We start from the raw sequence: 24,879 nt of genomic DNA, 5'->3' as shown, positions 1-24,879 counted from the left end.
TGGGACAATGCAGCAATTGCCTCATGTACACAGACAACCCTCTCCTCCTACTACTCAACACTACGACCTGTGACAGTTGCACTTATATAGTCAAACTGGAAGCAAAGTTCTCTTCACCAAAGACTGGCCAAGACAGTCAAGAGGAGAAGGTAAACACTTGCACCGCACCACACTCATCACATAGTCCCTCAAAACCTACACCACCAAAACACACACACAGAAGCACAAAACACACACCTACATTCATAGAGGCTCTCAGTACAAATCTGCCCAAACAACAGAGACCTCCAAAGTAGAAATGCAAGCAACCTCCACCCCCAACACAACACAAATGACACATAGCCCACATACTCAGTGTGCCACTCAACTACAGCCCATAAAGCATAACGTACCCAACACTCTAGTCATAGGTGACTCTATAGTCAGGCACATTGATGTTCCACTCACCAGGCTAAACAAGGAAAATGTTACTGTCAGCTGCCTGTCAGGTGCCAGGATCCGCCACATAACGCACGCATTCGGGTCACTCCACAAGTACAAATATGACTCTGTCATTGTCCATGTTAGTGTGAATGACCTGAGACGTATCTCCCTGGACTACATGAAAAGAGACATGGAGGAGCTCTCCGATCTTGTAGCCCAGGCCGGTATGACCCTAGCCCTGAGTAGCATCCTGCCATCACCCAGAATGACACCACAGTACAAGGACAAAATGATTGAATTTAACAATTGGCTAAGCTTCTGGTGTCATTCTAAGGGAATCCAGTATCTGTCTGCCTGGGATGACATGATCGACAGACCACGCTGCTTTGCCAGAGATGGCCTGCACCTGTCGCCCTTGGGATTCCGGATACTGGCAAAGGATCTTGCCACCCCTATAGTGCCTTTTTTAGGCAAGGTTCAAATGACAAATTCACCACCATAACAGCTACAAGCAAGCAAAATCTGAGGGTAGTGCTATTCAATGCTAGAAGTATAAACCTCAAAATGCACTCACTCGAGGCACTCCTTAAAATGGAGAACATTGACATCTGTGCAGTGACTGAGACCTGGTTCAAAGCTCCAGAGAGCACCCCTGTATTACCAGGCTATAATTCATACCACACCTTTTGGCCACCAAACACATACCGAAACACTAAAGATGGAGGCATGTCCATATTCATTAAGGATATCCACACCTCCAAGCTAGTTGCTCAGCATAATGCATCCGAGATTATCCAAGTTCAACTAACTCTGGGCAAAACCGCAATCCAGATTGTAGCTTGCTACAGACCCCCCACCATGCCCCAGGATTCCCACTCCTCTTTTCTTGATACACTGGAAAATATTAAGGTACAACCCAACACTCTTATAATGGGTGATTTCAACTACCCTACCATTAACTGGGAAAACTACTCATGTACCAACTCCTTTGTTCAACGTTTTCTGGAAATCATCAATTTCAATGCCTTGGATCAACTTATCAACACCCCTACCAGGGGCAGCAATATCCTAGACCTGGTCATCACCAACATGGGTGATCGGTGTTCCACAGCAGAGGTCAGCTCCTCGTTGGTCCGATCCGACCACAAGCTAATCACCCTAGACATCCACATCCCGCTCCCACCCCCAATTAGGAAAACAACCATAAAAAATTTCTCCAAAGCCAACTTCACGCTTCTTAAGACAGAAGTGGCAAACTTCACGACACCCATGCAGATGGAAAACAGAGGTACGACTGCTGAATCCTACACAAATGCACTTTATAAGCACTTACACAAGTGCATGGATCTTGCTTCCCCTAACAGAACCAAGATGCTATCCTCCAAAAAAAGGAAGCCAATCTGGTGGTCTTCTGCCATAAACAAACTCTACAACAGAAGAAAGAAACTGTTGCAAAAAAGAGTAAAATCCCACAATTGGAGGAACTCCCTGGTCAGCCTCAGTAAGGTGCTGAGATCCCTCATAAAATCCTCCAAAGCTTGTTATGAAAACAAAATTGCCACAGATTCTAAAGACAATCACAAAGCATTCTATAGCTATGTCAAGAATCTCAATGGCAACATGCAGATCTGCTCTGAGTTACAGCACAATGAATTTAAATATACAGAACCAACTGACATTGCCAACATCCTGGCAGATACGTTCAGTGCTAACTCTCACCCCCTAAAGGGCCCATCTTTATACCGGAATAATGCAAAGTTCCTGTAATCACGGCTGCACAGGTAAAAACCTCACTCTCCAAAGCCAAGAACACAGCATCCATGGGACCTGACAACATCCCAGGCTGCCTTCTACATGAACTACAGAATGAACTGGCACCCCACCTAAGTACCGTGTTCAATCATAGCATCACCTCAGGCTTTGTGTCCATTGAATGGCGCACCGCGACAGTTATCCCACTCCACAAAGGGGGGGGGGGCACAAGAGACCCTGGGAACTACTGCCCATTAGCCTGACGAGCCTCGTCTGCAAGGCCATGGAACATATCATGGAACTCATAAACAACATATAAACAAAGACATTGGAGATCTCCAAACTCTGGACCCTACACAATTTGGGTTTGTAAAAGGCAGATCATGTCTCTTACACCTGATAGACTTCTTTGAAGTAGTCACCAAAGCCATAGATGAGGGTAAGGTGGTTCACATAGCCTATCTAGATCTCGTCAAGGCATTCGACACCATCACCCACTCTGGAATTATAGATAAACTCACTAAACTAGGTATAAATCCCTATGTCACAAGATGGGTTGCCAACTGGCTTACTGACAGAACCCACACTGTGAAAGTACCAGACTCCAAATCTGACTTCAGACCAGTGACAAGTGGAGTACCACAGGGTTCAGTCCTGTGTCCTCTCCTGTTTGGTATCTATTTCTCTGAAGTACAGGCTAACACAGAAGGTCTTTGGCTAACTAAATTTGCAGATGACTGCAAACTAGGAGCCATAATCGAAACTCCTAATGATGTGGGCATCCTACAAAAGGGCCTCATTGAGACAGATGCCTGGTGACAAAGACATGGTCCCAAGCTCAATGCCAAAAAGTGATTTGTCATCCCCTTTGGTAAAAACTCTGTACCCATGAACTACCACATAGGCGGTAGTCTACTTAACACCAAAAGTGTGATAAGAGACCTTGGGACATAGATGGACAGTAGTCTCTCCTTTGATAATCACATTGCCACAGTGGTCAGGAAATCCTTCTACGTGGCACACCTCATCACAAAAGGTTTCTTATCCAGAACAAAAAAGAGGTCATTGTTCCCCTCTACTCATCACTCATTAGACCCATTATAGAGTACAACGCCCCTTTTGGTATGTACCTCACAAGACATCTACAACAACTGGAAAGGCGGCAAAAATACCTCACAAAGAGGATTACTGGCCTCAAACAGATGTCTTATGCAGACCGTCTCAAAAAACTCCAGCTTTACTCCGTCGCATATCGCCTACTCAGAGGCGATCTCTGCCTAACATACAAAGCTATGTCAAACCCAGAGCTGTTGGACATGCTCCACTTAAAGAAATCGCAATCCCTCTGAGCTGCACACTCTAGGGACCTAAACCTTGTCACCACAATAAACAGAACATGCTGGAGGGATAGATTCTTGTCCCAGAGCCTTCCCATACTCTGGAACAGACTACCTATCTATGTCAAACAGAGCTCCTCATTAGCACTCTTCAAGAAAAATCTTGATGATTGGATGGGTAATAGCAAATTCACCCCGGGGATCACTTCTGTGGTTCTGTTTGACATGGGCACAAGAAAATAATTTTCTTGGGTGGCGAAAGCCAGTGTACCTTTTTGGCTAGGCTTGTATAGGCCCTAGGGCCAATAGCCTAGTACCTACCTATGAACCTAGGGTTCCCTAGTCTTGCCAATATAAAAGACAGGACAGGAGCAGCATCTCACTAGGTACACAACTCTCTCTCAGTACAACAGTTAAATTTCCCTTGTGCATTCATTCTCAATATTATTTTAAGTAGCATATCCCCTAAATCAGTGTCAATAAAAGGAAATTGGTGGCAACGGTCACATGTCATGAAGAAATTATTCTGAGATGTTTTGATTTCTTTTTTCATATTCTCCAAGAAAATTTTCCATTGCATAAACATTCTCAAATATAATGTCACAAAATGTTTGTTTACAAAAATAAAAGCTCTTACCTCTTGTGCTTTACACTCAAAGGGACCATTAAGTTGTCTCAAACTTCATACTTATCCAGTTCTTGTTCTTTTTTATTTTGAATTCTCGCCACATAATTCCACTTCATATTCTCTCCTGCTTTCTGCTTTTTTCGTTATTCTTCTTGCACCTTTCTTCACTTTTTTCTGCATAAGAAATCTTTTCTACTTCATCATATTTCAGGATTGATTCTGCTTCTTCTTATCATATTTTTTCCATAATATCTTCCCACAAAACATCTCCTTTATTTTCTGGCAAGCTCTGTATCAACATTTCTTTTAATAAATCACCCCACAACCCTCCTGACTGAAGGGTTGCAATAACACAAGACTTGCTCTGTGACTTCTCATTTTTGGCTTCTGCAAACATATTTTGCTGAAAAACAACCTCTGAATCCTCCATAACTTTGCTGAAACTCTCTGCAGCATTGCCATTCACCATTGTGCCTTCCACTATTCTCTCCACATCACACTCTGGCCACAGCTGCCACTGTGTTAGGAACCAGACATGAGTGCTCTCTAATTACCTCCAGATTTTGAGTAGGGGAAGTTCCTTGATGCCTTGGCCAAATTTCCCTTAACAGTATAAGTACCACCTTGGGTCTCCTCTGAAAAGAAGCTACTTGCCTAATGGGGCTAACCTTTTCATAAATAATAAATAAATAAATAAATAAATAAATAAAACAAAGGTACAGTTTTGTACCTACCATAAATGTAGATGTTCGAAGATCCACATTGCTGCAGTCATAACTAATGGGTAGTCCGCTGTCCTCGGTCGGCCCGAATACCAAAGTGTTAGGCTGGCGTCGGTCATGGCGCTTAGATCTGACGTCAGTACGCCATGGTACTAAAGCGCATGACCGACGTCATATCCTCAGTCTTTTCTTGCCCCAGATGTCAGAAGGCCCTAAAAGGAAAGGCCATAGCCAAAAACATGCAAACACCCATGTACAAACCATAACTACACCCCAGATCACACAACCACCTCTAACTACAGTGGGGAAGGAGGGAGGGAAAATTGGACTGCAGCAATGTGGATCTTCGAACATCTACATTTATGGTAGGTACAAAACTGTACTATGTTCTTCATCTCACATTGCTGCAGTCATAACTAATGGGTAGAATCCCAAAGCAAAGGTACAGGGAGGATGGCAAAATTATAAAGCATTGGGAGCTGCTAACATGCCCTGTAAAACTGCAGTGGCAAACCCAGCCCTAGATTTAGAGTAAAGAGGGAGATGGTAATGTTTAGAGAAAGTGTGCACTGAACTCCAAGTAGCTGCCTCCAAAATATCTTTAGTAGCTACACCCCTTAAAAAAGCAGTTGAAGTGGCAGTAGCCCTAGTGGAATGAGGTCTGATTCCAGCTGGAATCTCCTTGCCATGATGAGATGTACAATGGCCAATCCACTTAGAAATAGTTTGTTTAGAAACAGGTTTCCCCTGAGAACCCAAAGCAAAAGAAACAAACAACTGTTGAGACTGTCTGAACCCTTTAGTTCTGCTCAAGTAATAACGTAACTGCCTGTGAATATCCAAAGAGTGCAAAATTTTTTCCCCTTTATTTTGGGGATCAGCATAAAAAGTAGGCAAATGAATAGACTGGTTCAAGGCTACATTTGAGACTACTTTAGGCATGAAAGTAGGGTTAGTACGCAAAGAGACCCTGTCCTTATGAAAAATTAGGAAGGGTTCAACTGCCATTAGAGCCTGTAATTCAGATACCCTTCTAGCAGACGTAATGGCCAACAAAAAAGCTGTCTTCCAAGACAAAAACTTCAACTCAGCTGTAGCTGCAGCTTCAAAAGGAGATAAAGTGAGTTTCTCCAACACAAAATTGAGATCCCAGGAAGGAGTAGGAGCTCTACGTGGGGGTCTTATGTTCTTTGCCCCTCTAAGAAATTGCTTGAACAAGGGATGAGAGAATAAAGGTGGGTCACAATCATAGTGAGCAGAAATAGCTGCAGCATGAACTTTTACAGAGGAGAAAGACAAACCTTTGTCTAGTAATTCTGTAAGATACTGAAGTGAAACACTCAAATTAGGTACTGAAACATCAAAGCACTTTGCTTTGCTCCAAAGAAAAAATCTCCTCCATTTATCAGCATAAACCTTCCTTGTACTAGGCCGTCTGGCCTCCAAAATAACATTCAAAACTTGTTGAGGAAGCTGCGACCCTCCAGGGTCTAGAACCGAATATGCCAAGCTGCCAGATGCAGGGACTGTATCTTGACATTGATGAAATGATTGCCTGCCTGAGTCAAAAGATGTGGATTTGCTGGCAAAGGCCAAGGAGGCTCCCGTACTAAACTCCGCAGCAGAGGGTACCAGTGCTGACGTGGCCAATCTGGAGCTATAAGAATCATGGAGGGCTTGTCCTGTCTGACCTTCAAGATCACCTTGGGAAGAAGAGGCAGAGGAGGAAAGGCGTAGACGTGAAGATTGCTCCAACTGAATGATAGAGCATCCACCTTCCAAGCTTTTGGATGAAACATCTTTGTGCAAAACTTTGGCAGCTGGAAATTTAGTGGGGAAGCGAACAGATCTATGTTTGGAGTCCCCCAAATCACTGTCAACTGTCGAAATACATGAGGATCCAGTCTCCACTCGTGAGGATCCACCATCTGTCTGCTCAATACATCCGCTAAGGAGTTCTGTGCTCCTGGCAGAAACCTTGCTTGAAGAGTGAGGTGCAAACTTAGAGCTGTCTCCCACAAAATCATCGCTTGTCTGCATAGTGGGTACGAATGGGTTCCCCCTTGCTTGTTGATGTACCACATGACAGTTGTGTTGTCTGTTTGAATCAACACTTGTCCTGGGTGTAGTAGATCCTTGAAGGCCATCAATGCGAATTGGACTGCTAACATCTCCTTCATGTTGATATGCAAGTGTTGAAGTCTGGCAGGCCACATGTCTTGAACCCATTTTCCATTGAGGTGTGCTCCCCAAGCCTTGTCCGAGGCATCTGTCGTTAAGATCTGACTCGCCTCTGGTCGGGTCACAGAGAGTCCCTTGTTTAGGTGACATTCCTGAGCCCACCACAAAAATTCCTTTTGAATGCAAGGTATTATCTGAATGACAGGGTCCAAATTGTGGCAGTGTTGTGTCCATACACTCTTGAGATACCATTGTAACTTCCTCATATGCAGTTTGGCATTGGGAAGCACCAGAATACAAGATGCCATGAACCCCAAGGCTTGAAGGACTGTCCTTGCAGTCAGCCTGGACCGGTGAGACAATTGCTGGAAGTAAAGGGAAAGATTTCTTTGCTTGTCCGGGGTCAAAAACGCCATCTGAGAGGCTGTATTCAGTCTCACACCCAGAAAGCACATGTCCTGAGAGGGTACTAGACTGGACTTTATTTCGTTCACAGAATACCCTAGGCACCTTAACACTGCCATAACATACTGAAGATGGTGAAGTAGCTTGTCTTTGTCTTGAGCCAGAATCAGGCAGTCGTCCAAATAAGGAATAAATTTGTATTCCTCTTAACCTGAAGAAGGCTATCACCGGCGCCAGAACCTTTGTGAATACCCTGGGCGCAGTAGATAAGCCAAAGGGCAATGCAGAGAACTGATAATGTAAAGTCCCAGCCCGAAAACGCAGGAATCTCCTGCAGCTTGGTCTGATAGGAATATGAAGATAAGCCTCCTTGAGATCCAGAGTTACCATCCAGTGATCTCTGCCTAGCATAGGTAGAAGTTGTTGCAAAGTCAGCATCTTGAATTTTGGAATGTCCAGGTATGTGTTGAGAATAGACAAATTCAGAATTGGCCTCCAAGTGTCTCCCTTCTTTGGTACAAGAAACAGACGAGAATAAAATCCTAGGCCCACTTCTAATGGAGGAACCTGCTGGATAGCTCCCATTTGAAGAAGTAAAGCAATCTGTTTGTGAGCCTCTGCCTTTTGCTGAGGAGGAACGTCTGGCATGCCCTTGAAAGGGGGCAATGTGTGGAAATAAAACTTGTAGCCTCGGTTTATAATGTCCAACACCCATTTGTCCTGGGTTACTAAAAGCCAATTTTGCCTAAAAAGTGCCAACTTTCCCCCTAGAGGAGCTGCCAGACAAGAAGGATCGGGCAGCTGAAAATGCAGGTCACTGGGTCTGTTTACGAAAGGACTGGCCCCTGCCCTCACCAGCAGACTGTGCAGGGGAACTCCAAGTCCTAGGCCTAAAAGATCCCTGTGCATGAGCTCTGCCCCTACCACGTCTAGATCTGCCCCTAGACTGTATATCAGAAGAAGGGTAAGCCCATCCCTTAGTAGGCCAATTTCTGCTAAACTTAGGGGGCTGCACTTGTAAGAAATCTTTAACAGTCTGCACAGACTTAACTTTATCCTCCATCTTTTTCAAGACTGACTCCACAGGAGAACCAAACAAAACTTCAGACTGCAGAGGAGCATCCAAAATTCGAGCTTTAACATGCTCTGACAAGTTCTGGTCCTTAAGCCAAGCGTGCCTACGAATAACAGATCCAGTGGCAGCCACCCTAGAAGAGGCCTGCAAAGCATCAAAACCACACTGCAAAGAATGCTTACCCACCTGATCAGAGGCATGAACCAAATCCTGTAATTCTTTACAGTCTATGCCCTCAGCTAAAGCATCCACCTTAGACTTCAATTGACTAAGAAGAAAATTCTGGTATTTCAGCATATGAAACTGGCAATTTAAAGCCCTCATTGCAAGAGTGGAAGAGGTATATACTTTTTTACCCCACCTATCCAGAGCTCTAGAGTCCTTATCCATAGGAACTGGATTCTTTACTACAGAAGCCCTGACACCCTTAGGTCCCTGGCTAATAGTTTCAGGGTCCGCCCTAGGGCTCTTATACAAATATTTATGAGCCTCTGGCACCCTGTAATACCTGTCTGGCTTAACCGGGGCAGGAGGTAAAGAGTCTGGATTAAGTGAAGCCTCAGAGAAAACATCCTGTACAACATCTAAAACCGGAGGGATAGCCAAGGGCCTATGTTGTGGTAAAAACAAGAATTCCCTAAGTCTCTTTCGGGAATCTGAGAAATCCTGACCTTCCCATTTGAAATGCTCCCTCATAGAATGCAGGGTTTCTGAAAAAGAAAAAATCCTCTGGAGGGGAAGCAGAGGGACTAGAATCTTCTGCGTCAGAATCAGAATAAGGGGGAAAATCCTGAATGTCTTCAGCCGAAGACTCTGAATAATCTGAAGAATGTTCCAATCCTTCCACCTCTGGCTCCACCCTAGGCCTCTTATCTGGAGGGGGCATAGAACCTCTAATCAAGGTAATTAAATCTTCTGCCATTTTAAGCATGTGTTTTTTAGGCACAGAACCTGCAGAACTAGGACTGACACCAGAGGAAGACAAACCAGGCCTGGCCCTAGAAGGTACCTTAGATACAGAGGGAGAAGGCCTAACCACCTTATGCAAAGAGGGAAGCACAGCAACCTGAGAGGCCCCCTCAGCCTGACCTGACTCCTGAGAAGCTACATCTAGCAAAACCAAAGGTCCCTCTTGAGACTCAACTGAGGCCTCGGCCGGATCCACCGACTCCACCGCGGTCTCTAAAGAACCGGCGTCCGGAACGGACGACTCATCCTGCTTAGATTTCAAAGATTTCTCCTTACGCTTCTTCGCGGTAGCGGGCGTCGGAGAATCCGACGGCATATTATAATTACACCGCTTACCAAAAACAAGCCTAGCACAACCTAGCCTACGCTTAATAGTGCGTTTATTAAATTTAGCACAAAAGCGACACCCGACTACGTCGTGCTCAGGCCCCAAACAAGGAATACAAAGAGAGTGGTAATCCCTATGAGGTATCTGTTTCCCACAAGAAATACAATTATTCACTTTTTCTGACATCCGGATTTAACTGAGGCAAGAAAAAACAAAAATATTCCCCAACGGGGTACTTAGCCCAACTTGGTCTTCGGTCTGAAACTCAGAATACGAAAATTTCAGGACGCCGAACGGCACTTGCAAACGCTGCTTCTGCTTCGGACCATGCGGCAAAAAAGACTGAGGATATGACGTCGGTCATGCGCTTTAGTACCATGGCGTACTGACGTCAGATCTAAGCGCCATGACCGACGCCAGCCTAACACTTTGGTATTCGGGCCGACCGAGGACAGCGGACTACCCATTAGTTATGACTGCAGCAATGTGAGATGAAGAACATCAATTACTACTGAACCATTGGCATAACATGTAGTTCAGGACATTGTGTTCTGAACAAAGGCATTTCTATCCAGAAGGGGATACAGGTAGTGTAAGCCACCCACAAGTGCATTAGCATTAGTTTTCTTACATTTGGGCAGACATACTATATAGGCTTTAGAATGTCATAATGTTAACCGGAGTACCATAACCCAAAGAACTTATCACTACTATCAAACTTTAAGAAAATGTCCTTGATGGGATACTTATCTGTTCAGTCTGATGTTCTTTGACATATACGGACATCAGATTCTGAATGCTATTTTCTGAAAATAATGCACACACATACGTCCATGGTAAAAAAGGAACTAAAAATGGTGTGGACAGATGCTACCTTTTGTATCAGAATACACTGACATCCAGGGGTGAGTGCTGAAGCATGCTTAGCTCTGAGAAATCAAGCTGGATGTTGGCCTATGTCAGAAATCCCTTTCCTTATGACTGCAAATGTGAAGCACATAAAGAACATGTAACCGTTTTGCATTGCATTATATTTATTTTACATATTATTTCTAGTTAGTGTTTATTGTTATTTTTACTTAAAAGTGTATACATTCTATAAAATTAAATTGCTTTGCTTTACCCCTACAATGTATGCAACAGATCATGTTGATCTATTGTTTGTGATTTTATTGCAGAGCTTTTGTTCCCGGTTCTCTACTGAAAATGGGATCACAACGGCCCAGTGAACCATCCTGGCAATCAACTCCAAATAAATAAATAAATAAGTAAATGATACTTGACGAACCCCAGTCTGAGTTGTTTTGAGTATCACAGTAGTTGGCTCCATCCAGGAGAGGATACAGGTAGTAAGCGCACCCACATCTCTTTACCATCTGAGCCTGGAAGCAGGACCAAAGGCAGCTCTAGGGATGAGATGGGAGTCATCACGTTAGTTACTGTGCCTGCACTAATGAAACATTCTGACACATAATTTTTCCTAAATAATCAAAAAGTACAGCTGTTTTCTACTACAATAAAAACATTACCAGTGTTTAAACTAGAGCTAATTTTTAACAAACTGACAATACATCTTACATTTTCTCAATACATGTTTAACTCCTGAAAATGTGTAAAGAGCAAACATATTTGAGTTGGAGCTTATAACTTTCCTGTAACTGTTATAAAGACTTGTCAGTCCTGAGTAGTAAGCTTCTCGTGATAGGCTAGGTCTTCTCTAACCTAGCTAGTCAATTTAGGACCATACCTTTTGGGGAATACAGTGGCAACATTTAACGTAAACAGTATAGAGAGTAGTTAATGCAGTTACACCTCACCTACTGCTACAAAATGTGCACTTGCCAAAGATGGATCAATTATATTGTGTAAAAAAAAGTACAGTTGTTTCAAAAACTCACTATAAAGTACAGTGGTGTTAGAAATTTAGAATAATTTTAGAAAATCAAGTATACTTACTGCCACCCTCATAATGCTTGTGGATTCCTGCTTGCAGAAGCCTGATGGCTGGCCTGATTTTAAAAGTTCTGTATGCCCCCTCCCCACCTGGCTCCTGTTGACTTCTTCCCACCCAGATATAAGGACATTAATTGTGTGACAAACAAGTAATAGAAAGGAGTATGCTTCACTTCACTTCACTTTTTTACTCTGTAAAGGCTTGCAGCCGAGGCGCTAGGAGAGGAGAGACAACTAAAAGGTTTTTATTAAATTCTTATTTTGGAAAGTAGAGCTGTTTTCACTGGTCTTTTGTGTGGTTTCAGAAGTAGTAGAAAGGGTTTGAATCACACCAATGCCAACTAAAATGATACATATTGATGGAACTATTGATATCAATGTGAAGAAAGGATACTACCTGGCACTAGAGAGATGGTCTCTTGAGTACTACCACTGGTACTTAGCAGGTTAAAATAAAATAAAGAAACTGCACAGAAGTCTAACTTAATAATCAATTCACAAAATGGAACATGGGCTAAAAGCATAAAGACAATGCTTCCCTAAGTATGAACTTTTAACATCTACACCCAGATTAAACTGCACACAGGCCATCTATAAAGCTCAGTCTTTGGCACAGCACTGCAGGCCCTTTCCACACCACACTCATTGTATTTACACAGTGTCTTCCAGTGCCCCCTTGCCCACCACAACCGCCCTTCACATAAGTTATTTTCAGAGACAAACATATACACACACACACACTCACACACACACACACACACACACACACACACACACACACACACACACACACACACACACACACACACACACAAACACATACACTTGTAAGGAAGGCTGGCAGAATTCTCCCATTTCTTACAGCTTTCTTCCTAGCATGATAGTACTGCACCCAGGGACCTCCAGCTGTCTTCTGTTCTTATTTAAGCTAGATCTGAACCCAAATGATCTTAGTTAACTGCAGACAGGAGCCACAACTTGTTAACCCACAGTGGTAAATGATATCTCTTTTCTCAGATAATAAATAGCAATAATACCTACATAATAAAAGACACCAGACACAAGAACTTAAAAGTGTATACATAAACTCCGCTTAACAATAATGGAAACAGTACAGTTACTGCTTAAATATGCAGAAAAATAAGAATGTACAAAATTCAATGGGAGACAGTAAATTCACCCTGGGGGTGGCACCTTTGTCCCTCAGGAACAGAGGTAGTTGGTGCTGATTATAGACTCGCACTATGAATAATGACCACCTAACCAGGTTCAATTAGGAAAAACAGGTATAACATGGTTAGGCTTGTAAAGGCCACAGGGCCATTAGCCTAGTAACCTCCCTATGAACCTCCTTTGAAACTGTGAACCCATGCATACCAGTTAGTTACACAGGCAGAAATATTTAACGAAAAAACTATTTAAGCTAGATACATTTATCTATTTTTATTTATTTCAGTTTGATGACCGTGTCCTAGCCAAAGAGTACTGAATCTTTTTATTTTACATTTCTAGAAGATAATAGACATGAATTGAATAGCAAACTTACTGTGGAGCAGTCCCCTCAATATCTTCCAAGCAAAGACTATGATAGAGTAAAGACCAGTCTCAAATAATTTACGCATTTTAGTTCCTCAGTCATGTTCTGAAGAAAACATTGCATCATTTCCTTTTGCAAAATAAAAACATTACATCAGTTTATTTTATTAATTTTATTTCCAGTGGTGCAGTTAGTTCTACCAGTTCTTCCACCTGTAAATGGTCAGGACTTACTTATATTACCTCAGAACAAAATAAACTACCATTATACAGACAGCTCTTAACTGTATATATTTTAATGTCTGCTTTCTTTTGGCAATTATAGTCTGAGTCATCTACTTCTTTGACGTGGTATGTAACTACATTTTATGACCTACTAGAACATGAGCTGCAGGAGACAATCTTCTACATTTCAAACAGTAGATATATGCATTTCCCTTCCTTTAATCTCCTTTTACATTTGTAAGAGAAAAGGTCACACAGTTACACACATTTTATTGACCAAATGTGCTACTGGTGCGAAATGAGAAAGACAGAGGAACGGTACGTAGCATCTGAAATCAATTTTCTGTAATCTGGCATCAGTCCTGCTCTACAGAGGTCTGTCAGATAGGTGGGGATCAGAAACACCTGTGCTGCATTTGGACACTGGCTGTTGGTGAGGCACCAGAAGGAAAATCTTTTACATTTAAATAAGGAAACTTTCCTCAGTCCACCTCATAGTTTAAAGCACATGTCCTGAAATCATGTGTCTGAAGGAGATGACTGCTAAATAATTCACAGTGTTAGACTTAGAATTTTCTGGTGGTATAAACTGTGGCATGATCAGACACCATTTTCACTTCTTCCTTGTCCTAGATGGACAAAAAGGATTAGCAGAAGTGCCAGAGAGCAAGGTGATCTGGTGGACAAATCCCCTGGCATAAGGTTTCAACCACAAGGCTATAAGTGGCCTCCCCAGGTGGCAGTCTTTAGGAAAACAATTGCCTGGTAAGGGAACAGAGAGGGAAAGTGGTTGGCAATTGGAAAAGGATACTCAACCCAGGCCTAGGATACCCAGGAAAGAAGCAGACAGAAAAGTGGGTGGTAAATGGGACTATGAAAGTGAACATACTCAGCTACAATTAACATAACTGTACTATATGCACTGAAATATTCACTGTTCCAGTCACGACTTCTGGGAAGACTTCCAGATCTCAATGAGTAGTGTGTGGCTGGCCTTGACAGGGGTTTGTAGACAGCATATCCTGTAGGACAGCTATGGAAAAACAAACCCTAGTGCTGGAAACAGGACCTAGAAATCAGAGTTTTGAGAAGGTATAGACTGATGACCAGGTTGAAGTAAGAAAAGTTATGTTAGTTGAAGTGGCCCTACAGGAATGGGCTGCAATATGCCTAGGGATATTTTTCCCCACATAAATACTTAACAATAGCAAATACAATGTGCTATCTATTTGAATGTGGTTTGATTGTTCACAGCCTTTTACACCTTATCCCTAGAAAAGGAAATGAACAACTTGTATGATCTTCTAATCTATTTAGTTCTTTCAAAATAAATGGAGGGTGAAATATTTTCTCTTGTCTGTTGGAGCTGGGAGGAAAAAAGGGAGTAAACAGCTTAGGGATAGATATAGGTTTGACACTGACTTAGGCATGAATGTGAGATTAGTATGTAAGATGACCCTGTCATTGAAAATAAAAAAAAGGTTCCTTCTTCATTATTGCTTGCAGCTGTAGAATCCTTCTAGCAGAGGTAATAGCCATCAATGAAATGGACTTCTGAGAGAGACATGTGAGGGGCAGTGAGGCAGCTGACTCAAAAGTTGATAAAGTTTTTCCAACATATACTTTAGGTAATGCATTGGAGGCCACCCCTTTTTGGGTGGTCTCTAATTCATTATTCCTTTAAGAAATTGTTTGACTGGCAACTGGGAATATAATGGGGTGGTCCAATGGCAGGTGAGCTGAAATGACTGATACTTGTACCTACAAAGAGGCACAGGACAGTCCTATTCTACAGAGAGTCTGTCAGCTATGTGAGGAACAGAGTCACCCGATTTGCAAGTCGAGGGAAAAGAGGGAGAATTTTTTCCATTTAGATAATTAAGCTTTCCACAGTAAAAACACAACGCTGCTCCGGCACAATAAAGGCTGTCCCTTTTCCCACGAACCAAAACTGCTGTTGCAATCACAAGGATAAAAATAAAACGATGTTCCAACGGATAGTTTAAATATATTATTTAATGAAAAGAAGTATAAAAACAGAAAAAGTAACTGATTAAGCGCTTTCGTCTCCTTAACGGAGACTTCTTCAGAATCCAGCTGCTCTTATCAGTTCATACATTTTATAATAAAGCATTGATGGCCTATTGGCTAAAATTCAACAATTCCTTTAATTGAACAAACTGTTAGTTTAAACCAATTTAATTTATACCAAATTAAAAGGGCTAGCTCGTAGTTTAAGACCTGTACACAACTGCTTAGTACATTATGTTTTGAAAAACAGTATGGTGAACAACAAACACAAATACTGGTTCAAACATCATAAATATAACAAATATAAATAGTACACATCCCCCGATCACTCAAAATTCCATTTTATATCTTAAAATCATATAAAAGCAATAATTAATCATTATATAAATACTATTTCATTGTTTTGTAAATCTGTGAACATGTGCATGAAAAAATCAAATGTATACCATAATATAAATATATTTATGAAAATATGTATATGTAAAAATCTATAGAAATATATATATGTGTGTGTCACATATATATATATATATATATATATATATGTTAATATAATGACATCATAATAAAAAATAAAAAAATAATAAATAAATATATACATACAGCGGATTTTAAATTTTGGGTGTTAGAGGAGATAGAGCCCATGGATAGAGGAGGTGACTGGGAAACAAAGTTAGAGTATAGGGAAATGATCTGGCAGTTAAGGTTGGATGCTTGTAGTGGAAAGGGACTAAATGACCATATATCCATCACTCCTGCACTAAAACTACTGGCAATGGACCCGAAAAAAGTAAAATGTTAAATGTATTCTGACATAAGAGCCTTTTATTTCCTATTTATTTCTTATTCATTTCTTATTAACTAACAACTTTTTTAATAGCCAACATTATATTTTAACATTTTAAGATGTTGATTTTTTTTAATTTCTAAGTTTTTTATATTTATAAACATATTTATAGTAAGAGATTTATAATGATCTGCTGCATAATTTTTAACTCTTGAACTCATTGGTAGTTTCTATCCACTGATTCACACTTTAAAAAGATTTTTTAATTAATTTTTTAAAATATTTGGTATGTAGGTATATGTATATATTTATTTATTATTTTTTATTTTTTATTATGATGTCAATATATTAACGTATATATATGTGACATACACATATATATATTTCTATAGATTTTTACATATACATATTTTCATAAATATATTTATATTATGGTATACATTTGATTTTTTCATGCACATGTTCACAGATTTACAGAACAATTAAATAGTATTTATATAATGATTAATTATTGCCTTTACATGATTTTAAGATATAAAATGGAATTTTGAGTGATCAGGGGATGTGTACTATTTATATTTATTATATTTATGATGTTTGAACCAGTATTTGTGTTTGTTGTTCACCATACTGTATTTCAAAATGTAATGTACTAAGCAGTTGTGTACAGACCTTAAACTACGAGCTAGCCCTTTTAATTTGGTATAAATTAAATTGGTTTAAACTAACAGTTTGTTCAATTAAAGGAATTGTTGAATTTTAGCCAATAGGCCATCAATGCTTTATTATAAAATGTATGAACTGATAAGAGCAGCTGGATTCTGAAGAAGTCTCCGTTAAGGAGACGAAAGCGCATAATCAGTTACTCTTTCTGTTTTTATACTTCTTTTCATTAAATAATATATTTAAACTATCTGTTGGAACATCGTTTTACGTTTATCCTTGTGATTGCAACAGCAGTTTTGGTTCATGGGAAAAGGGACAGCCTTTATTGTGCCGGAGCAGCGTTGTGTTTTTACTGTGGTTTGTGCTACTACCTTGGACTGCATAATTAAGCTTTCCTTTTTTTTTTCCTAATCTCCCCCACAACTTAAAGCACATCCTCTGAAAACATGTTCCTGAAGAAGATGACTGCTAAATCATTCACACTGTCAACTTTATAGAGTTTTCTGGTCGAAGTACAGTAAGGAGTATTCATTCTGAGTCAAACAGTCCAAACAGTGCAGCAATAGTACTGGTTCTGACTTTGCCAAATTAATCAGTAGTGTCTGAGCAAAAACAGAACTATTAATAGTATTTTCAGCTTCTGATTATGTATCTTCTGCAATAGCTCTATTTTTGCCCAAACAGTGCAGCAATAGTATTGGTTCTGACTTTGCCAAGTTCATCAGTAGTGTCTGGGCAAAAATAGAGCTATTAATAGTATTTTCAGCTTCTGATTATGTATCTTCTGCAATACTCCTTGGATTAGTCGTGTAGTTAGTAATGCAGAGGACAACAGATAAGCCAGTGTTACAGAGAAGGTATCTGTCACCCAGCTCCTGGAAATGGGATCCCAGTGCAGATCTTCCCATCCTCCATAAATCCAGAGAAAAAATGTCTACTTCTGGCACATCCCCACCCATAAAACAAATCCAAGAAGACTTTCTTCTTAAACATTCACTAGTGTGGGTCTGTCTGAGCCCCAATTAGCCTGTCTGCTACAATATTACCCTAGAAAGGCCTGTGGTAATAGAAAAAGTCGGAGGCCTGACAGTAAACATTTAACAGTCTTGAGTAAAATATGTACTTTCTTTACCTTTCCTTTTTGCTTCTCTCTGTACTGTGACCTGTGCAAGAAGATCTCTTGGCAAGAGTGGGACTAAATCTACCTGTTCCTTGGGAATAGGTAGAATTCATGAAAATGTGGGTCTATTTAGAAATTGTGGTCTGTGCCCCTGACTTATGATCATGGGGACCTACTGCTTTTAGGTGATTTCCTCCTGTTCCTTTGTAAAGATGCCCAGGTAGTCAGATGAACATCCAATTCTGACTGGCTGCTATTGGTTTCCTTATATGTCTGTCTTATGAGGGTAGAGTTAGAGCAGGAGGGGACGGAAGGAAAGATGAGGGTTGTATGGAAGTTTTGTGGAAGGGGAGGGATGAGTTTGATTGGCGATAATTTTTAATCTGTGTTGGAGCCTTGGCATGTAAAAAATGTTTAATAGATTGGATGATTTTTCCTTTCTCTTCCAGTCTTTTGAAAACCTTTTTTTCAATGGGGAATCCAAAAGACTCTTGGCAAGGAGGTGCATTAAAGAACTCTACTTTAACATGGTCTGGGAGGAGCTTTGTCCTCAGACAAGTATAAGCTTCTGTCCTTTTCACTTGGAAAAGGATTCCTGGAATGAGACAGCATAGTTCAGTGGCTGGAATCCAGAGCACCATGCATGCCTCAGTTAGAGGAATCTTATAAAGGTATTTATGAGAATATTGGACTCTGTAGGGAAGCCTGCTGCAGTGATGAATTGATAAATACAACTTTTACTACTTCTTACAGACTTCAGTGTTATTGGGCCTAGGGAGGCTTCCAATTCTGACTGGCTGTATTGGTTTGCTTATATGTCTGTTTTGGGCAGTTCTCTGAATCCTTTCTTTTCTTGGATGAGTATCTAGCAGGCAATTTGACTAATGCTGTTGCAGAATGAGAGCAAATGCATGACTTTTTTTAGGGCACCGCATTCCTGAAGAGAATGAGAGTGACACTTGATCATCCTTGGGTTGAATCCCACACAGTGGGGATTAACCAAATACGATATATTCTGTGCCTAAACAGAATGTACATTAATAATGAAATTATTTGTGAAAAATCTGTTTCCTGCATTCTAGACAATTAATTACTTGCTCAGACTCTAGACTGTCTACAATTTACAGATATGACAAAAATTCCTCAAAGGGGTACTTATCTGAGCTACTGAAGCAGGTAAACATACCAGACTGACAAACATTAACACAAAGCATGCACCTTCTCATACTATGACAAGAAAGAACTGAAGATAGTGGCATCTGATGGCCACCCTATACCCCCAACATCTCTGACATCTGGGTTGGAGGGAGTCAGCCATAGGCAGGATGGTGAAGGTATACTGTATTGCAATCAGGCCAGACATAAGACTCCTGCTGGTAAGAATCTCCAGTGAATATTATGATGATATTAGTAGATGTTAAACTAGGATCAGTGTTGTGTAAAATTCCTAACAAGTGGAAATTATCAGTAAGTGACTTGTAAAGAAAAGAGAATACATAGCAAAAAGGACACTGCTTTGTTATGTAACACACAGGATACAGGGAATGATGATATTTTTTTTTATCAGAAAACCTTCAGTCTACAGAAAAAGGCATAATTTTTCCAATGGAGAAGGTAGAAAAAAGAGGCAATGGGCAGGTAAAAAGGAAGAAATCAAAATGGAACATGGAAGGATTGAAGAACATTACTGTAAGAAAAAAAAGAAGAGAAAAACGGATGCTGACCACATGGCTCAAGCTGTGGATTTACAATACCAGCTGAATGAGAACTTAACACATACCGTGGGATTCACAGATGTTTTCTTTCCGTGTAGGAGCAGTGTAGCCTGCATGGAATATGGCCGCCAAGCGATCCAGGAATGTGCAGTATTGACGTGCACGTATGAGCCAAAACTGTTCCTGCATGGAAACCCATGCGGGATGCTAATTACTTCATTTGCTGGTGAAAACCATGCAAATGAGGTAAAACAGCAATCCAGGAAGCAGGTAGGTAGCTGTGCAGGAACAGTGTAAGCTGCAGAAATGTATTTGACTACTAGCCAAATACATTTCTGCAAAATTGAAAACGGAGCCGTGACAGCTCCAATAAAAGCATGGACCCCAACCTGGCCATTGGCATGTTAAACTGTATATATTTTTTTAAACTAAAAGCTTGTTACTTCTCGAATGATCTCGGCCGTTTAAACATAGGGAAGCGCTGCGCAAACAGGATCTAGGGAAAATAAAGAAATAAATCTGAAAGGTGCATTTTAGGGGAAAGCTGTATTTTGCCATTATAGTCAATGACAAGCAGAATCAAAACAATGGCAGGGAACAGTGGTTGCTAATGGGGAAGGCTCTTGTGTAGTGCAGTAACTATGGAGTAAGGCAGTAGGCTATGTTAATGAGGGGACTTATACTGAATCACAAAATTCTTCTAAGTGTCACACTGCACCTTACCGTGTAGGTGCTCTAACACCATTGTGTAGACAGGAGGAGCAACTAACATGAAAAGGGGGTGTGTCATACTTGCTGCAAGCACATTGGAGCTCCGTTGGCCGGGTTTGTGCTTAGCTAAGCACAGCTAAGCGAGGGGGTGTGCCTGTGGCTGTGTACACTTATTTCATGAACTGAGGAGTGTGTTCGCGCCCAGGGGAGGGCCATTTCTTGCTGTTTACACTAGCCTAAATGGGTCTGGGCAGTGTGCCGGGGCTTAAACAAGAAGGATACAGGAAAATAAAAAGGAAATAACAGAACAAGGGAAATGCAGTACAAACAGCAATATGGGATACTGCAACTAATAATGGTCCATTGAAAGCAGTCAATAATACAGCTGGCAGGTGGCTGCAAAGCTGAAAATGGGAGGAGATGTAAAGAAAAATTAAAGGGCAACAGCACAATAAAGGAGAAATGAAGTAAGAATCACTAATATGGGACTCTTGCAACTCACAATGCGCCAGGCAAAACACACAATAATACAGCTGGCAGGTGGCTGCATAGCTGAAACTGGGAGGAGATGCAAAAAAAAAATAAATAAAGCGCAACAGCACAATAAAGGAAAAAAATTAAGTAGAAATCACTAAAATTGGACTTTTGGAACTCACAATGGCCCAGGCAAAGCACACAATAACACAGCTGGTAGGTGGCTGCTTAGCTGAAAATGGGAGGAGATGTAAAAAAAAAAAAAAACAAATAAAGGGCAAAAGGATAATAAAGGAGAAATGAAGTAGAAATCACTAATATGGGACTCTTGCAACTTACAATGGGCCAGGCAAAGCACACAATAATACAGCTGGTAGGTGGCTGCAGAGCTGAAAGCCAGAGGAGATGTACATAACAAATAATTAAAAAAGGGCAACAGCAGAATAAAGACAATCATGCACACATTACCAGTAATGCCTCTAACACTCACAGTGGCCAAATCAAAGCCATGAGTAATATACGTGGCAGCTGGAATGTATCATAGTCAGCCAATCATACAGGCAGCATCTGCAGCACAACAGTATAAAGTATGTAAACACCTTACAGTCTTGTTTTTTCCCACAAACTCTGCACCATTGGTGTATACATGTGGGGGAATTTTAACTGGAAAAATGTATGTGCTAGAGGCTGATGGCAGAGAGGAGGATAATGCTGACAATCGCCACAGGCCAAGGAGGAGGAGAAGAGTGTTCAGACCAAGGGTAACCTAACAGGGGCTACATGATCTGGAGATAGTACAGCCCAACAGGGTAGACAGAGACATACTTCAGCAACTTGCCGAGCTGTACCAGCCTCAATTGAGAGCTAGAACCAACATAGGGTACCCATCCCAGTGGATACCAAGGTATGTGTAGCCTTAAGAATTCTAGCTACAGGTACTTTCTAAAGACCTACTGGGGACATGATGGGGGTCTCACAGGCATCTTCATCCAGGGTACTCCACCAGTTCCTGGATGCTATGCTACCACATGCCAGTGAGCACATTTACTTCCCAAACACCCGTGAGGAGAGGACCAGCAATATATGCCTCTTCCACTGTGTAGCAGAATACCCAGAGGTACTGGGTATCACAGACTGCACACACATCCCCCTCAAAGCACCACCCGGTGAACAGGGTAGGGTCTACATAAAACACAAGGACTTTCCCTCCATCAGCTACCAGGTTGTGTGCAATACCCAGGGCATTATCATGGATGTGTGTGTGCTGGAACCTCTGGAAGCTATCACGACTCCCACATCTGGCATTCATCACAGCTGTACCAGGCATTTGCCAGTGGGGGCATCCCATATGGCCATCTGGTGGGGGATGCTGGCTATGCACTGGAGCCATGGATGATGAGATGACAAGCATCAGACATGCACACACACCCACACAAGAATGCCATAATGAGGCACAAACCAGGATCATTATAGAGTGTGTGTATGGGATGCTCAAGTCATGGTTCTGCTGCCTTGACATGTTTGGTGGAGCCTTGCAGTACTCTCCAGCCACATGTGCACACATGTTCATATTATGTGTCATGCTACACAATATGATCCTGTGGAAACAGCTGCAGCAGGAACAGCACGGGGAAGGGCTACACAGCCCACCACCATTGAAAAAGGTACCCACAGGCACAAGAGGGACTCACAGGAGGAGGCCCCTGAGCCTGCTCCTGTAGCCAGATGGAGGCATGCCCAGTATGCTCACGCCTTGGCAAAAAGGCAATGCATAGCACACACACACACTGACAATGTAGGGACCCCAGGGACTGACACCTCTCTCTGACTTGCACACACAGTAAAAATGGATGACACACACATCACATTACCTGTAACTTCCCATGTATAGACAGTGTACTGTGTACATACAATATAGGCAGCCCTCAAACATTGTCCTCAAAACTGCTGCAAGCACAAGATAAGTCAGTCTTCTTAACAATAAATGAATGGAATGGTATGTTCTGCTAGCATATCTATGGTAATGCTGCATGCATGCAAGGGAATGGGGTGGCCTACTGGGATAGCAGCACACAACTGACAGCTATGTTGGCCACCAGGAAATGTCTGGCCAAAACTGGCCTCCACACACTATGCAGTAGAACCCAAGGTGGCAAATCCCACTAGGTGTGGGGACAACTAAGTGGGGGGTCATAGGTCACAGGCATGGATGTCAGGGTGGGTGTCCCATAACCACCCCTCACACCCACACAAAAAGTCAGCTGTAGAAAACCACAGAGAAATGTCTGATAAAGACACACAAATGGTGGCAATGTTGAATTAACCCTCTACAGACTCACACAGTGATAGCATAGCACGACCCACAGTTGCAGTAAGGCTATGAATACAATCTGACCTGGGCTCTTTACTGATATGCCTCCAGTACCTAAGGCAGGGGACAATAGTAAATGGAATCGATATGTAAAGCAAATATCAGCACAGTCTGTACAAATGTGTACAGTGGACAGGTGTGTCCCCCCCTCCCCACATACCCACACAAATGCAGTAACATATATGTTTGTATGGAAATAGCAGCATAACACACATTGGCAGGGCTGTACCATTACACACGAAAACATGTTGCCTGTCCACAACATGCAGGGGTCAATGAGCTATGTGTATGTGTGATTAACAGTGTCTGGATCGGGCCAGCACGTTCTCCTGGCAGTCATCTTGTACTGCCCTAGGTACAGTGCTGCCTTTGACAGGGCCACGTGCAGATAACTGCAATGCCAACTGTTATGCATGTCAGTGACACCCACTGCTCTGCCACTGACATACCTGGAAGTCACACTGCTATGTGGAATATGCTACACATATTAGTGACATCTTGAAGGATGTGCAGCAGAAGTGCCAAGGCTTTTGTAAATATAAGTGCTGTGTGGTACTGTTGCCAGTGGTCATTCTCAATAATCCTTTTTTCTTATGTTTGCTTTTACAAATAATAGACATGCCTGCACAGTTGAATGAACTCTGTACCCACACTTATAACTCACAACATCTGACAGCAAGATGTCTGGACAAGGGGCAGAAAGAAAAGTGGAACAAAGACACAATGACAGGGATTTGTTGCAAGAAAGTTGGTGGGGTGAGGGGTTTGCAGTAGTTGGAATTGTTTGAAGGTTATGTATTTGGAAACAGTAATGTCTGTATTATTTTGTAACATCACACTTCAATTATATGTAACTAACTTGCCATAAAAATACAGGTTTACATAGAAAGGATGAAACCTCTAACCAAACACCTGGACAACCTGCCAAAAAATGTACAGGTCAGACGTATGCACACACAAGGATATGACATTTATTTTATTTATTTAGTTATTGCATTTGTTTACTGGGAAAGTCCACTGGGCCTAAAAGAGCCCATTTTCGGTGGAGGCTTGGGGAGAAAAGCTCCGACAAGAACATAGATGCAGAAAAAAAATTAAACATTAATTGGTACAGAAGTACAAACAGTGTTACACATAGTGGTTACAGTAATATATACAGAATATATACATAAATGCAGGGATTTAGTTGGTTTGATTACAGTAACATATATAGAATATATACATAAAAGCAGGAATTTAGTTGGTTGCCAGATGAATTCAAAGTGGTAAAAATGGAAATAAATTAATCAGCATTACTGTACCAGTATCAACAAGTTATTAAAGAAAAAATAATAATAAATATGGAGAAAGTATCATTACAGGTTAGGTTAGGTACATCTCAGGTTAGAAAGATACCACACAAGCAGGAGATCCCCAGCCAGTATATCACCAGGTTGCTGGACTGTTCACACACCTGTATGAAACTACTAC

General features: G+C 41.4%; 1 protein-coding gene across 1 annotated transcript in view; it reads right to left on the bottom strand.

The window, feature by feature from the left end:
• SCNN1B (sodium channel epithelial 1 subunit beta) overlaps positions 1 to 24,879 on the bottom strand; it is a 1,718,819-nt gene that overhangs the window by 285,972 nt on the left and 1,407,968 nt on the right. The window contains exon 8 of the mRNA XM_044089820.1: positions 11,109 to 11,226. Within this exon, the coding sequence (XP_043945755.1) occupies positions 11,109 to 11,226 (118 nt within the window). The remainder of the gene's footprint in view (positions 1 to 11,108; positions 11,227 to 24,879) is intronic.

Source organism: Protopterus annectens, chromosome 12.part0 (assembly GCF_019279795.1).
Source record: "Protopterus annectens isolate FY-2018-M chromosome 12.part0, PAN1.0, whole genome shotgun sequence".
Classification (NCBI taxonomy): Eukaryota; Metazoa; Chordata; order Ceratodontiformes; family Protopteridae; genus Protopterus; species Protopterus annectens.
This window is presented reverse-complemented; position numbering and strand designations above follow the sequence as displayed.